The sequence below is a fragment of the Hesperophylax consimilis genome, chromosome 4, assembly GCF_061612785.1.
Source record: "Hesperophylax consimilis isolate HC1 chromosome 4, BYU_Hcon_1.0, whole genome shotgun sequence".
NCBI lineage: Eukaryota > Metazoa > Arthropoda > Insecta > Trichoptera > Limnephilidae > Hesperophylax > Hesperophylax consimilis.
Genome location: NC_142839.1, coordinates 23,196,615 through 23,212,217, shown reverse-complemented (window position 1 = coordinate 23,212,217; position 15,603 = coordinate 23,196,615). Strand labels below are relative to the sequence as shown.

General features: G+C 38.0%; 1 protein-coding gene across 4 annotated transcripts in view; it reads right to left on the bottom strand.

Annotated features, from left to right (window-relative positions):
- Positions 1 to 15,603, bottom strand: part of Nipped-A (Transcription-associated protein Nipped-A) — a 36,235-nt gene that overhangs the window by 6,606 nt on the left and 14,026 nt on the right. For all 4 annotated transcript variants that reach the window (XM_089651518.1, XM_089651517.1, XM_089651519.1 and 1 more), the window contains exons 12-34: positions 15,366 to 15,564; positions 14,715 to 14,950; positions 14,370 to 14,610; positions 14,045 to 14,243; positions 13,228 to 13,555; positions 12,973 to 13,134; positions 12,640 to 12,891; positions 10,042 to 10,241; positions 9,739 to 9,809; positions 8,989 to 9,194; positions 8,724 to 8,894; positions 8,388 to 8,636; positions 7,124 to 8,306; positions 6,770 to 7,007; positions 6,481 to 6,667; positions 6,246 to 6,382; positions 6,011 to 6,164; positions 5,712 to 5,855; positions 5,214 to 5,484; positions 3,577 to 3,788; positions 2,733 to 3,437; positions 2,494 to 2,658; positions 1,247 to 1,387 (exon numbers count right to left, since the gene is read on the bottom strand). In XM_089651518.1, the coding sequence (XP_089507644.1) occupies positions 1,247 to 1,387; positions 2,494 to 2,658; positions 2,733 to 3,437; positions 3,577 to 3,788; positions 5,214 to 5,484; positions 5,712 to 5,855; positions 6,011 to 6,164; positions 6,246 to 6,382; positions 6,481 to 6,667; positions 6,770 to 7,007; positions 7,124 to 8,306; positions 8,388 to 8,636; positions 8,724 to 8,894; positions 8,989 to 9,194; positions 9,739 to 9,809; positions 10,042 to 10,241; positions 12,640 to 12,891; positions 12,973 to 13,134; positions 13,228 to 13,555; positions 14,045 to 14,243; positions 14,370 to 14,610; positions 14,715 to 14,950; positions 15,366 to 15,564 (6,051 nt within the window). The remainder of the gene's footprint in view (positions 1 to 1,246; positions 1,388 to 2,493; positions 2,659 to 2,732; positions 3,438 to 3,576; positions 3,789 to 5,213; positions 5,485 to 5,711; positions 5,856 to 6,010; positions 6,165 to 6,245; positions 6,383 to 6,480; positions 6,668 to 6,769; positions 7,008 to 7,123; positions 8,307 to 8,387; positions 8,637 to 8,723; positions 8,895 to 8,988; positions 9,195 to 9,738; positions 9,810 to 10,041; positions 10,242 to 12,639; positions 12,892 to 12,972; positions 13,135 to 13,227; positions 13,556 to 14,044; positions 14,244 to 14,369; positions 14,611 to 14,714; positions 14,951 to 15,365; positions 15,565 to 15,603) is intronic.

The following is a 15,603-nucleotide window of genomic DNA, read 5'->3' as shown; positions in this document are numbered from 1 at the left end:
CCACGACTACAGATTATGAAACCACAAAAAATTTGCGCGGGACTAATGTTGCCAACGTAAAAACATAGAAACTGCTATCCAACATTTAATATTACAGCGTCATGGCCCCATGTTCAGTATTTGAATCAGTATTTTTTGTAATGGTATCACTCAATTACCAGGGCTCCTACCAGGGAGCAACTTGACAAATGAAAATTATCTCTCGTAGCGAGGTTGAGGACCGACTGATATTTGGGGCTTATGAAAAAAAGATGAGTGGAGATAGTAGGAAGAATGTAGCAAAAAAGCATTTAAAATGGAAAATGCATTGAGAAAAGCATTTAAAATGCAAAATGCAAAATGGTTTTTAGAAAAGCATTTAAAATGCAAAATGGAAAATACCCATTTTGCATTTTGCATTTCCATTTGAAATGGATTTATTTGAAATAAAGCACATCTCTGGTTACACACCATTAATAAGCGCCAAAAAGTAATATACAATCATTAGTTGCCGAAACGGAGGATGATTCTCACCAAAATAAAATTATATGTACTGACCAGAAATACGACACAAAATGCTACTTTTTTTCTGTGACAATTTCAAAACAAATTTAACACCTATAAAACGACTTCATCATTTTAGTAACAGATTTGGGAATGTTGTAAACATATTTAGTGATTCCGTATTTGGATGAAATGAAATCTTCACAAATACTTGTCTGAAATATACGAGTTTACCACTTCGTAGTGAATACACATTTTTTTCTGTTTCATTATTTTCATATTTTTTAAAAATATATTAATTTTATATTGTACACTGACTGTTATTTAATTTAATTTACTAATTTTAAAGAAGTGTTATGCTTTGGAACTTTACTTATTTTATTAATTAATACTATGGACATAATTACTCTACCGTTGTTACTATGCACAACAAATAGTTAATAGTTATTACTTACATTTATTTCATGTATAAGCCCACTAGGGCGTATATAAATAAATAAATGTATTAGAAAAAAGGTTAGGGAATATAAAAGTCAAGATGTATAATGGACCTAGGTTTTCTGTATGAAATTTCAAGATCAACACAACTATTTTCAGCCCCTCACTTCCATTGGGAGGGATGAAGTTTTGAAATATCCACGTGACTATCTTAGACAAGATACTATATTTATTATGTAAAAAGAGTGGTGATGGTGATACTGGAGTGAATTAGGAATAAGGGTAATTATAATGATGATTTCTTGTTTGTATGAGTGCAACTAACCTGTGGTGTGGTGGACAGAGGTTTACCCCCGGTTTGTGCCGCCAGCTCTGCGCTCTTATAGCGCTCCCGCTGCTCTATCTTCAGAGTGAGGTAGAGAGTGCGGATGGGGAAGTAGACGGCTTGGGGATACAGGCGGCCCACCTGTACACACCATATACCATTACAAATATCAATCACACAAAAATGACTCGCTACATTCCAATTTTCAGACAAACGCCACAGGCACTCCTTTGCGTGCAATGACTGTTGGTTTGTCATGTGTGATTAAAATGATGTTTTTCATAATAATTTCTATTGTAATGACCAATTCACTATTATATTAGTATAATTAAATATATTTAGTATTATTTGTGTTATTTTTGTCATATTGTGAAGAATATAGTTTCATCTTCGGAAAAAGTGAGATTATTTCCTACAAATTATTTTTAAATTTTCTTTTACCGCGTGAATTTATCCATGAAAGTAATGTTGTTCAATAACATAAATGCCTTGTGCATGTGAAGGTAAATAAAAAGTTTAAAAAATAATGTTTATATTGATGACAAAATGGATCCAAAATATCTGATTTTTTAGTTATTTTCTGGGAATTGTTATTATGTATTATTTTTTAATGATAAACTAATGTTTATAAGACAAGGTTTTTTATGCATAGCACAAAGGATAACAAATTATTATAATCATTAATTACTCGCCTGAAATATCCACACAAATTGAAAATATCTTTCCCGTCGGCGGCATTTATTTTTACTCGAGAGGTATTTTCAATTTGTATGGATATTTAGGGGAGTAATTAATGCTTATAATAATTTCTTATTATAATATTTAATCATTTTTAATTATATGAATGAGATAAAAAGTGAAGTGACAGTTATCTTGCAAAATCTTTAAATAAAAGGACTATGTTCTTTGAATATTTAAAATTAAAATATTGCAATTTTTATAAATTAACGTAAATTGCAAATACAAAAAAGTAAAAGGTAATTTCATCTTGTTTCCAAAATAGTATTTTTTTTTATGACATCTTTAAAATTAAGAAAAATATAGAACATTAAAATACCTTCGAAAAATTCCGAAATTCAATGAGAAATTATTATTATTTGAAGTTTATACAACAGATAAAATAACCCCCCCCCCTGCGCACATTGCTTATCCAGTTATGTATCTTTCCATGAATTATTTTATGTTTATCGATTGAATAAAATTTTCACCACATTTTTAAGTAAGACCATTAATGTGCTTTTAGATACCTGAATGAGGAGATTCAAGATAACATTTCCCTCATATTGCACGAGGCAGCAGAGCAGTTGAGGGATCCACGGCAGCCACTGGATGGGCGGAACTCCCACCGAGTACTTGTCTACCGCCTCCATCAGGCTGCCCTTCTCATCGTCATAGCTCAGCATCCAGAGAACCTGAAGAATAAGTTCATAATAATCCATTTGAATACAAATTGCAGTCAGCCAAGATAATATTATATATTTATTACCTTCGTCAGATGTTTCCTAGATTTGGACTCGTTCTGATGTCGACAAGCGTGCAAGTAACACGTCATTGCGGATACTCCCACCGTTATCTGGCGTGGGTCTTTAGTGAAGATTTGCTCCAGGTAATCACCCCACAGCCCCCACGCCTTCACCAGTGTGTCGTGCAGTTGAACCGCTGCCGAGAATGCTTTGTTAGCTTCCTCGGACCTGCCCAGCTGAGCCAGAAGCAATCCCTTGAAAGCGTAGAACTCGGCAGTCATGTCTTTAGTGAAATACTTGAAATTTGTGGACTCGATCATATCGAGACCTTCTTGGAGTTCTGTTTTTCCATTAGTCCAGGCCATCTGCAAGTGACATTTGACTTGTTGCCTTATCTTTTGGAAGCAATCTACTATAGGCACGCTTGGTATTGTGTATATTCTCTGGAGAGAATCTAAACACACCCCGGAAAGGTTATGTTTGCGGGCTATTTTCGCAAAGTGGATGATGGCCTGCGCACTGGCGTGCACGCCCAGCATGGAGTGGTTGGAAGCTTGGTCTGTCTGAGAGTCGTAGTGAGTGGCAATGAAGGTGTAATGGTGTTGCCGCCAGGTGAATATGGCTCCCCAGTGAGAGAGATTATCCGCAACGACGGGAAGGCGATTGCGCCAAGTTTTCACAATGGCTTTCATGTCATGTAAAGATGTTGGTCTGCCATGGAGAAGTCCCTGTCAAAAGAAATAAAGCTTTGAAAAAAGTAAACATTTTTTTAAATATCATCAGTTGAAAAAAGTAGATAAATAATAAAGAGAATGCAGAAGTAGAGAACTGGTTACTGAGTTTGACAGATAACCGGTAATGTGGTACCTGATGTATTTGCGCCGCTTCAGAGAGTTCCATAATCTGCTGCGCAGCTCTCAGTAAGGGCAGGTGGGCATGGGACACGAGGCTGGGCAGGCGGCGCCACTCGCGCATGCACAGCGAGGATGCCCCCTCCACGTGGCGCTCCACAGCCCCTAGGTGTTGCTCCCCAGGCTGGCAGATATTCAGGAATCCACGATAAAGGTTCACTTGCCAAACTGGAAACAAAACACAATAGAAACATATTTAAATAACCCCCAGGAAGGAAAAGAATATCGAAGTGATAACATGCTTCTATAACGAGTTAAATAGAAACATTCTGGGATAATATATGTATTACGTAACAAATAAAATTATCGATAACCTAACACTATGAATTGCAGTAAGGTATTTATAATGTGACCCGTATTGTAGCCAGTAGCAACTTAAGGGTTAAATAGGAGTCATATTCATATTTTCAAAGCTGTACATATTTAAATCTTGTTCCATAAGCATTTATAGTGAAACCACTGGCATCAGAATAAATAAATAAATAGACTTGCCTAAAGCCAAATTAGCATACAATTTCGGCAGCCCGTGACAACCTCATTTTGGAAACAGTGGGGTTCGTGCTTATATAGAATACGTCACCATTTGTATTTTGACTCCCGGCTTGAGCACATCGGAACATTTTGCGGAGTAACTCGGCAATTATCGTTTCCTGTATATTCAAACTGTGTAAATATAAAAATGGTAATGACAATATTCTGTAATACATATTGCATTACAATCCACAGTAAGCGTTATTTTACTTAATTTAAAGCTTATTCAGTTTAATATAAAAAGATTTTGAGAAGTCAGAGAGTCACCCTCATAATATCAAGGAGTAAGTAGAGCGATGCAAAATACAAAATAACAGTTAAAATTATTTAGTTTTTCTTCAGTTAAAAAATATTCAGTTTTTCTAAATGAGTAAAACATTTTTCACGAGATCTATGATTTCTAGTTACGGCTCAGGACAGAGAGGAATATGCGCACCATTGTAAAAAGGGGCGGTTGTTCATAAGCAAATTTTATCATCGAATATAAAAATACTTGACTGGGGAGAGAAGATTAAAATACTTGGATGACATCAATACTTACCTTGCAGAAAACGGTCGGAAAGGTACCAAGATCGAACAGATTAAGCCTTTCCATCCCACGCCGTTTAATGCCTTTAAACTTTCTATCAAAGCGATCAAAGTACCCAAATACCTTGTGGAAGAACTATGGCCAGAGGGAATTGTATTCTATAGATTTATAGAATCGCGTGCATCAACGAAAAATCAAAATGTCAAACAATAAATTAAAAATTATTTCTGTGAACTGAAGATCGGTTCACAGCTCTGAAAAATTCTTACATGATCTTTGCGAATTACATGACGTCATAGTGATCAAAGAAACGTGATTACTCCCAACAGATATCGACTTTCTATCCCATATTCACCCGGCATTTAATAGCTTGGGCACCGCTGCCATCAATATCGCAGATGGATCTGCGAATCATGGTAGAACCACTGAAGCCAGATACATTGATGCAGAAAACAATTTTGTTTGAAACATAATTAGCTCATTGTAGTAGCAGTTACAACAGTACGGAAAAGTGAATAATGTGAAATATTTACTCATTTCTTTGGGACAACTGTATTCCACCTCAGCGAGCGCCTCTTTCATCTGCTTCCAGTTGGGGACTTGCCAAGAACTCTCCAGGATGAGGAAGGGGTTCCGCTCTCCGCGGGTCTGGCCAATCTCCAGGAGAAGGTCCCACTGGTTCAGCTCCTTGGCACACTTGATCCAGTGGTTGGTCCACAGCATGCACTCCTTCTGGATGGAGTACGGAGCGGGACCCATGGAGCAGTCTTGCTTCAGTTTGAACATTGCAACGTCATAGGCACCCTGAAAAAGATAGGAACATGATTATTTTTAAATTATAAAAACTCTTATAATGCTTATGTAACATATTTCAGCTCTCAAATTTGCAGGATCTCTAAAATGTGTGTTGTGGTTTTGTTAACTTTGCCTGAATGACGACAATATAGACTTTTGTTAATTTTCCAATCATCTGTTGTGGTTGATTGAATGAAAAATGATATGCAGGTATATTATAAATTAGTAATTTTTACCTGTGCTTGCTCGTAGAAGCCTTGCTGTTCATAAGCAATAGCTACATTGGTCTCTCGGTAGTGAGCGTGCTTTTGCCACAGGCCTGACCACATGTCTTCCTCGAAGAGCAGTTCATACATATCACTCAGTGAATCCAATATGTCCTAGAGAAATTAAGTAGCAGTTAGAATAGCAGCATAAACTTATATCGTAATAGCAATGACTAAAGAAAATACCCTAAGAGCATAATATGTACAAACTACTAAAATGTTAATAAAAAATAATACTCTATAAACATACAGAATGCAGAAAATAATACCGTTTGCGGGGTGCTTTCTGGCTCAAAGTCATAACAGTCCGAAGCATCTTTTTTAATTTTGGCCAATACAGTGGCATCAAATGCCATTTGTTCCAGATTTAATGTCATCCTGTGCCATAAATTATGGGATTTTCCTAGATATTTCATAAGGGCCCTAAAATAGTAATTAAATACATATAAAATAAGTAAAAACATACATAACATAATTTATGGTGAAAATAACAAAAGGGCTTACGGTTTGATCACAACTGTAGGACTACACCTGGACAGAGCTTCTACAAATGTTGTGATTGCACTTAATTGGGACTGATGTTCTTTCTGAATTACATGGGTTCCAGAAGATATAAATGGAACCATTTCTGATATGAGAGTCTTTAAAAAAACAAGAAAAGAAAACATTAAATAACAAATCAAGTACAAGTACTAATAAATATGTATAAACTTAAAACATGTAATGGCAGGAAACTTACAGTAAGCTGTCTCTCATCCAATATGGACCAAAGCTTGGGGAACATGTTAATCCAGACCCAGTGGGCTAACTGCTCATCCATATGGCAGAGTTGGGCAGCGGCAACCAGCAGTTGTTCCGTACGGACTTTACGGGCTGTCTCCAAGAAATCAGATTGTTTCCCGATGAGCATTGTGATGGCGTGGTGTCTACAACAAAATAATATTACAAATTATGAGCGTGAGTATGTTCCTTACAAATTGCCAAGGGTATTGTTATTGCACATTGATATCATGCACTTGAATTCATACCGGTTGGGAACTTGTTTGTCAATTTCATCCCGCCGGTTATTAGAATTGGAATCTACACTCGACAAATCCATATCAAGAACATCTTCTTTATCTTGGTCCAGGATATCATAGTTGTCGGGAACTTCCTCCATGCTCGTGTAAATTACAAAGTTCTTCTTTTCATCACAGTCTGCAAGGTTTATCACAGAAGCAATGCTGGGCAAAAGATTGATTTCATTGGAGATGTGAATTTGCGTACCTGAAATACAAAAAAAACTCATCAGGATAACCATGTAGTTAGATATAAAATAATAGAAATAAATCTTTCCCACCTATGTAAAAATGGTGATTATTAAATTAAAATATTATCCTTACTTGACACAGCAGTGACAATCAGTAATTCTATGCACTGTTTAATCCAGTAATGTGGACCGATAGCATCCCAGTTTTGAGAGCAAATAATGTAGAGCAACCTATCGTGGAGTCTCCTTCTCATGGAACCATCAAACACCTCAAAGAACTTGGCCCGGATGTGAGGTTGGGGGCAGCGCAGCCCGGACAGGAAGGCCGGCTCTAGTTTGGAAGTCAGCTCGGAAGCCTTCAAGTGTTCATCTCTGTATACGTAGTTGACTAGTTCCAAGTACTGGGCATTAAGCTCCAAATCATCGGGGAACCTCTTTTCCACATACTGCATCATTTTCACAAGTAGAATAGACTTCTCACGTATGGAAGGAGCTTGACTCAGGGTGACAGGATTACGATTCTTCATCCATTCTTCCAGCATTTTGGTGACAGCCTTCATTACCTTGACATCTGGCGTCTTCTCTATCAGACCTACTAGAATAGTTCCGATAAAGGTTTTTCTCATATCCCCTCCCATGACTACTACCCTGGTTTTAATAAGATCTAAACTTAGGGTGAGTAGTTCAGAGGAAGCCGGGCTGGCCTCGGGTGTTGCGGGATTCAAGTGCTCTTTAGCCATACGTCCCAACACTCTCATGAAGGGGGTTATCAGTCGATCTATGTAAGATTCATTCTTCATACAGGCAGCCTTCAACATCATCAGAGTGCCATACAGCGTGCTCGGGTTAGCTGTAGCATTCTTCTCGTAATTAGCCAATCCTTCAAACACCATCTTGCTAACGCAAGCGTAAAGAGTTTCGAGTTCTTCGTACTTTGAAGCCACATTGGATCCTGTGGGCTCGGTGGGGAAGAGCTCCATTAATTTGGCCAGGAGGCTGTGCACTAATCTGATAACTTTGGGGTTTGTGCTGGTGATGCAGGCAGCGAGGCCTCGTTGCAAGGGTTTAAGGGATGCTAGAATTTGTTCCCTCTTCATGACTCCAAGCAGGAAAGTTAATAATTCGAGAGCTGTGCAAATGTTTCCAAAGTTGGGAGCGGTGTTTTCAACATTTGTGAACACTTTGTCAAACCATGCCAACTTCAGATCACACTGCTGGGGCCATACATCGGGCTTCAAGGCCGTCTTCAGGAGGGTGACACATCTTCGAGCCAGCTGCTCTGCTGGAGAGCTGCCTACAGGAGTGACTTCCGTATTCTAAAAACAAATAATTAAAATAAACAATTCTGCCAAATAAAAGTCCACGAAAAATTCACAAAAAAATAACTTCATATTTACCTGAACTTGACAAGCCAACCTCAAGAGCAGATTTAAGACTATATCAGCTTGACCTCTTTCAATAGGTTTAAGGGATTCAGGATCTGCTTTAGTAATAGAAGGAGTAGTGCTCGATGTAGAAGATTGAGAAGGACTAGTCCAGCCAGTGTTGAGGGCCTTGCGCGGGGGCTCAAACCCTCTAAGGGAATTAGAGTCTTCTGTGGAAGGTCTCTTCATTCCAAAAGCAAGAGTCAAATTTGCAGTCAAACCCTGGAAAAAAAATGATGAAAGAGCACTTTTAGAACAAGTTTATTAAATTGAGAAATTAATGGGTGAAATTTAAAGTGAAATTTAAACCTCTTGTTCATCAGCTTCATCCTTGATCCTCTGCAATTCCCATTTGATGATTACTTCTGCAAGTTCCACAGCCAATCGCCGATGTTCTATGGAAGGACTGGCGTTTATAGCCAGCTTCTGCATAGCTCCAACCATATGTGATACGAGAGCATGTCTCACCGGGTAGTAAACCTAAAACATCATAATAATGATATTATTTATGATAACAGAACTCAAATCTAATACAATATGAAATATTCTCACGAAATTAGTAATTAAAGTTTACCTTATAATGTCTAATAACGAGCTGCAAAATATGGAATAGTTGTTGCATGGTGTGGCCGTCCTCAACAATGATCTTCTTGGTCCAATGTGTTAGCATAGTGTTGCCATCTTCCATTCGATACGGCATGGCTGGAGTCAGTATCTCTAAAGCCTGTCTCACTACCTGTCTGGCTTCAACAGCATGGGCCTTCAGTAAGCTATGGAACACTGAAATACAAATTCACCTATAATATGTACTTTAACAATCTCTAAATAGCATAAAACGAAGTCTATATCCGCGTCCGTCTGTTTGTGCGCTTAGTTCTTTTAAACTATGCAAAAGATTTTGATAGGGTTTTCACTATCATTTAGAGAATTTCTTCTGAAAAGTTTATATACAGGGTCCGGGGGTAAAGTGCGCTATCTTCGGGAGGCGATTCTATAGGATGGTAAAAATAAAAAAGATAAATAAATAGTCTTTTTCCCATACAAAAAAAAATTCGGCAGAAGAATATTTATTTTCCCATACAAACAATTGAACTTTGTTTTACCTAAAAACTAACTTAAAACATTGAAATTTCGAAAAGGTTATGTTCCCTTTTTTACTTCTACAATCATGTAGAATCATCCCCCGAAGTTAGCACACTTTACCCCCGGAGACTATGTATATAATGCACACATATTATATTTATAGAAAGTAGAGAAAAGTCTCCGAGCTATGCCGGGTACATGTCAGCTAGAAAATTATATTATGTCTGAATTTTTTTACTACCTTGAAGGACTATCCTTTTATGGATAGCAAATTTGGCAATTATGTGACTGAGCAAAAGGTGGCCATGATATCTGAAAAAAGAAAAATGTATTATTTTATTTATTTATTTACGGCACAATAATGCCATTTATACTATTAATGCAACAATTAAAGAGTCAACAGGGAAAAAGAAATGTAATCAGAATTATCTCGACTTTCCTAATAGCTAATTCAAATTACTGATAGCCCACCAATCTCATCATATCTTAAATAATAAAACTTTCAACAGTATTTCTTCCACTGCTAATGAAGAAATGAACCAACCTTGTTGCGGGATCAACGTAATTCTTGACCAGCAAACACGGCCATGCAAAGGTCATGAGTCTCCTCAGTTTGTTCCCTTGCTTCTTATTATTGGCGTCATGAATGTGGGCAGATGCCTGTTCCAGGAGCAAGCAGGCAAACTGGAGGAGGGAGATTCGCACACTGTCCGAACAGCCAAACGGATTTTCAGGATCAATTACCTGCCAGAATACAGTGGAGTCAGAAAACACGGAAATTATGGCCTCCAAGTCTTGTTGTTCTAACTTTTAATTAAGTTGCCCACTTAATTCGAAATTAGAATAGCCCAGGGAAATTATGGCTCCAAGTGTCTGGCAATATTAATATCAACTAATCAGTCCTTGTTTCACTTAATTAGAAGTTGGAACAGCCTAGGGAATTGATGGCCCCAAGTGTTTGGCAATATTAACACACTTCGGACGGGAAAGGTATTTCTACCCGTTGGGTCGATTGTTGCTTAAGGACGGGAAGGGTATTTTTACCTTTGCGCCGGCTTCATTTCAATGGCAGAAAAGAATAAATTATCCAATGTTTCTATATGAATATTATATGCCAATCTCTTTCTAAAGGTCCCAACTATATGTTCATAATTATCAAATCGTTTTTCTTTCGTGTACATCGGTATTTCAACAAAGGGACCTATTATTATTGAATACCTGACACTTGATAAGTAATGCATTTGAAGATTAACACAAAATAAGTAATTTAGATAACAAATTGTCAGGTGTATAAAGAAAGCAGGTATAGGCAAACCCTGATAGGCAGACCGTAATAAATATTTGTGATAAAGTGTATTTCAGTTTTTGAAAAGCAAACTGTCATACAGTTGTGTTTCTAGGAGATTATTTTAACTTTTACAAATCTTTCGAAAATGGATTCTGAAAATTACGAGAGTGATGATGAAATCGTCGCAGATAATTTATCTGGGTGTTCTAGTAAATATTTGCCTGAATTTGATAGTGTGTTACGAAGCACGTTCCACCCTAATACACAATACACAAATTAAAGCCATCCTAAACAGAAGAAGCTTCCCAAAATTCCCGCACAAAGCATATACGCCGGCACGCACCCGAGCGCTCCCCAATTGAAATCAGACCCCGGTCTAGCGAGCACGCCGCATTCTCCCCGAGATCGCAAACAACGCGGTCAAGCCGCGTCGTAATAGAATCTATTGTTTTGAAACGATAATACTGCCGGTATCTTTAGATCATGGACCAGGACCGCTATAATCGGGTCCTAGGAGTTAACCTAGTACTAAATCCGCGTGTGTACCGTCAACTCCCGCCTTGAACAGCAAGTGCGACTTCCTGCATCATGATTTGGCGTACTCGTAAGCTATCCTCAACCTAAAACTCCCCTTTATTTTGTGTTCACTTAGTAAATTCAGTAGTACCATTCACCCTGTTGAGAGAACAAGAGAGAGAAACGATACTGTTTTTTATAGTTAGGATGTACCCCCGTTGTAATACTACTGAAATAAACCCTTTTTTTCACCACATCCTGGCTTGTGATATTAAAATAACCTTTCTCTGTACTGACCGTGGAGAGCTCGGTGAGAACAAAGGAGTCCCCCACGCCTTGTAGACAAAAGAATCTCACCACCTCCGATTACTGAGCTACCCTGATGCCCTGGTGCCCCCTGGTTCGACACCAGCGGGCACGTGTCTTTATCCCCAACTTTATAACATAGCAACTGGCTTTCAACACGGCGCATTCATAACCTAGCAACTGTCGCCCATGGTGGGGCCACTTCATAACCTAGCAAGTAAAAGAGAAGATACTAGTGAAAGGGAAGAAATTCTTTGCAGTAGAAGAATGCCAGTGATGCCATTACAGTTCAGTGATTCTGAAGAAAGTGATATGGAGGAAGAAGAAGAGGAGTGGACTCAAATAGATAATCCGTCAAACATCAAATCATTCGTAGGTCATTCATTTGCGTAACACCAACTGATTCCAAAAGTGTTACGCATTTAATTTGAAAAAAAACTAATGGTTTTGGTCCGCTGCAATTACCTCGACCGTGCGAGGGGGATGTGCTCATAGAGTATTTGAATGGGTTTACACTGACAACACTGAGATGTGACAATTGTTTTACGTTTGTGATGATTTGGGCTTAGTGAAAATAATAATAATTTTTATACAATAGAGACCAAGTTTATACTAAAAAAATTGAACCATAATGACCCAACAGTGACTTTGTTTTCGATTAATTAAGTTGCATTACAAATAATATTTGGTTTTCGATTCATTACAAATAATATAGTATGTAGAAATTTTTAATAAAATAATTTCATCATTTTCGAAGATATGGCGATTTCAAACAAATTAAACGGTCCACCGGCGCAAAAGATACCCGCCTGAAGTGTGTTAATATCAACTATTCAGTCCTTTTTTCACTTAATTAGAAGTCAGAAAAGCGTAGGGAAATTTTGGTGCACTTGAATGCGTTGTGTTATGGTTCTGAACTTTGTGCATATTTTGCTATTCTTTAGGAAAATTCAGTAGTAAAAAAGTTCTTTCTTAGGGATTAGTCAACTGTAAAATTTGATAGAGAATAAAATATGTATAAGTAAAACTTACATTATTTATGAAGACCGAGACAACATTATCGGGATTGTCCTGGTAGGGGGCAGGGGGTCCTCCCACTATCTTGTGTCCCTTCTCAAAGCTGACTGCGAAGCAGGGTATCAAGATCATCTGCAGGACTTTAGCCTTCAGGTCCTGGGACATGGTGTCCGTTTGGAAGTGATCCACGAACCTGAAGAACGCTCGGCGTTTCCATTCCACGGTGTAATTTTGAGCGACAGTGTTTTCAAGGAAGTCGCGAAGGAACTGTAAAAGGTTCATAAGATGAAAGTCAAAAATGCATACTAACATAAAAATATATAATATAATGTAGGTATGTTGACTTACCTGGAAGACTGGAATGAACCGATTGCACAAAGCTCGCAGCAGTTGGAATAGCAGGTCGATTTCAGTGTTGTGGTGACAGAAATAATGCAGCAGTATCTTTACTATCAATTTAGGTTCTTTCCAATGGGTAGAATCCACCGTATCAACATTTTTGTGAGTTTCCTGAGAACAAAAATAAATAAAATTAGAAGTTTCGATGAAGGTTTATAAAGGCACTTACATGAAATGATTGAATTATAGTAGAATGATATTAACCTGGTAAGCATCATTGCACCATATTCTCTTCAGAGCTTCCACAATATCAGGCTGAGTGGACAGCCACTGGTCATCATGCTTGATGAGCAGTGAAATGATGCGGATGGCCTGGTACTGCATCTCGTTCTTGTCGGTGTGCGTGAGGGCGGGCGCAGCGTGAGTGTGAGCAAGCAGCAGCGTGACCAGACGGGGCTTCTTCACCGTTTGCAGCACGTCGCGGTAAGGCTTACCCTTGGCATGGGTGATGAGGTATTGCAGGAAGCGGCTGGACTGCTGGTCCTTAATGCTGTTATCGCCGAGGAAGAGCTCCAAGGTTTCTTTGGGGAATCTGAGAATTTATTTTTGCAGGTGTTATGATTTTAAAAACAAGTTTGCTATCATCTTAGAATGTAAAAAACATTTCAAATAAACAAATATTTTAAAAAACTGAATTTGATACTGCACAAGAATCAAACTGCTCAAAGCCAGTGAATCTGTGGATCGGAAATAGGGGACTGTTGTGAGGCTGAAAGGAGATGGGGATGAAGAAAGTTGGGAATAGGAAGGTTGGGAAGTACTTGACTACATCTCAATGTATGGTCACTAAAGCGAACTTTGGATTTAACATCACAAAATATGAAATATATATATATTTTTTTATTTTTTTTTTTAATTTAACAAAATAGGTAGACCAACAAAGCTGTCACATGCCAGCTTGTCTGCAGGATCCACCGAATCAAAATATCTTAAGTCTATGTCTATAACATTGTATGATTATGTGTACATGAGTAAGTCTTATTTCTAAGTATGTATTTGAATATTTTAGATATTTAATTACCTCAGTAAGAATTTGATAAGAGGTTCTCTAAATGGTGACCCAGCTTCTATCATGAGAGCTTTCTCAGCCTGGAGAACTAAACGGCACAGGGATTCTAAAGATTTGCTCGACGCAGCGGGTATTTGATGGAATATACCTATCAATAGAATGATCTTCTGCTCGTTTTCACCAGTCTTTGATGCACCCAAGAAATTGGTACCTGAAATATTTTTTTACCACATTACGTGAGGCCAGGTTATCTCATATTAATGAAATGCGTACAAAGAACTACATAATAATAAGATTACATATTGTATTTAGATTTAACAGATGGATAAGTGCTCACCTCTGCTTGTTTGGATTGCATAGTCCAAAAGCTTTTTCAGAAGTTGTAAAAGTTGCTCTGAAAGCTTTTCATTGAATGAAGAGGGGAAAAGTTGCGTCAGGTAGGAGAGTCTCTTGGCGCTATTCACGCTAAGGTTTCTATAGTCACCCAGCGTCAGTAACAGGGGTCGCATTATGGGGTGAACAATTTCCATATCTATTTGGAAACCACTCAAGAACTTCTGCATACATTCGAAGCCAGCCTGTTAAGGTTAATGTAATGAATGAACAAGTTTAGTGGAAGTAAAAGGCAGTGAATAAAGTTTTAGTTAGATAGATAGATCGAATATAAAATGTTTACACTTACATGTTGTAATTCTGGGTCAGATTTCTCAAGAGCCTTATACAGAACGTTGAATATCTTCTCTCGGAACGTCGGCCCTTGAATATAGTGGCAGGAAGCCAGGGCTTTCAGCGCAGACTTGCGGAGGGGCACCAGGCTCACGCTCTTGTAGCAGGCATACTTCCCCAGCACAGCGTCGTCGGCTTCGCAAATGGCTATCAGCTCGTGGAAGAATACTTTGTGCTCGGTGATGGACAAATCTGAAAAATTTATAAACTTATTTAACTATTAGCCTGCGGAAAGCATCTAAAGTCATTCCAACGCGCTTGCCTCTCAAGCGGGAGCTGACGTAAGTCATTTCTAGGTTTCTAAAAATTCTACATCCATATCTACACATTTCTAGAAATACATTAAAAAAAAATTGGTTGTTTATCTTGGGTAAGGATTTAAAACGACCCAGACATATTTTCCCCTTCAGTTCGAATCAAATCTCCCGTGCCGGTACAAACGGCCTTGTTCGGCACACAGGCGCAATAAACGTGCGCTGATTTTCGATTTATTATTTGAACGCAGCAAAAAGGTAAAAAAAAAAAAAAAAACCATCTATCTGTTTTCATTCATAAGCCAAAAAATTTGTAACATAATATAATATTTAGGTATGTAGTTTAATTGAACCTATGGTGAAAAGACGAGGATTGAGTGTAGTGCAGAAAGTAGTTCCATCCATGAGCCCCATCTGAGCGTTAGCTGGCTGATGCCGGAGTAGATGCTTTTTAGGTGGAATGATATCAACTAGGACTTCTCTGTGGGGATCCATCACTTCTGTCACTGTTTTATTTTGAAGCTCAGAAATAAGTCGAAGCGAATGCATGGCCTACAATATACAACAAATAATTAGTATCAGTTTTAAAAA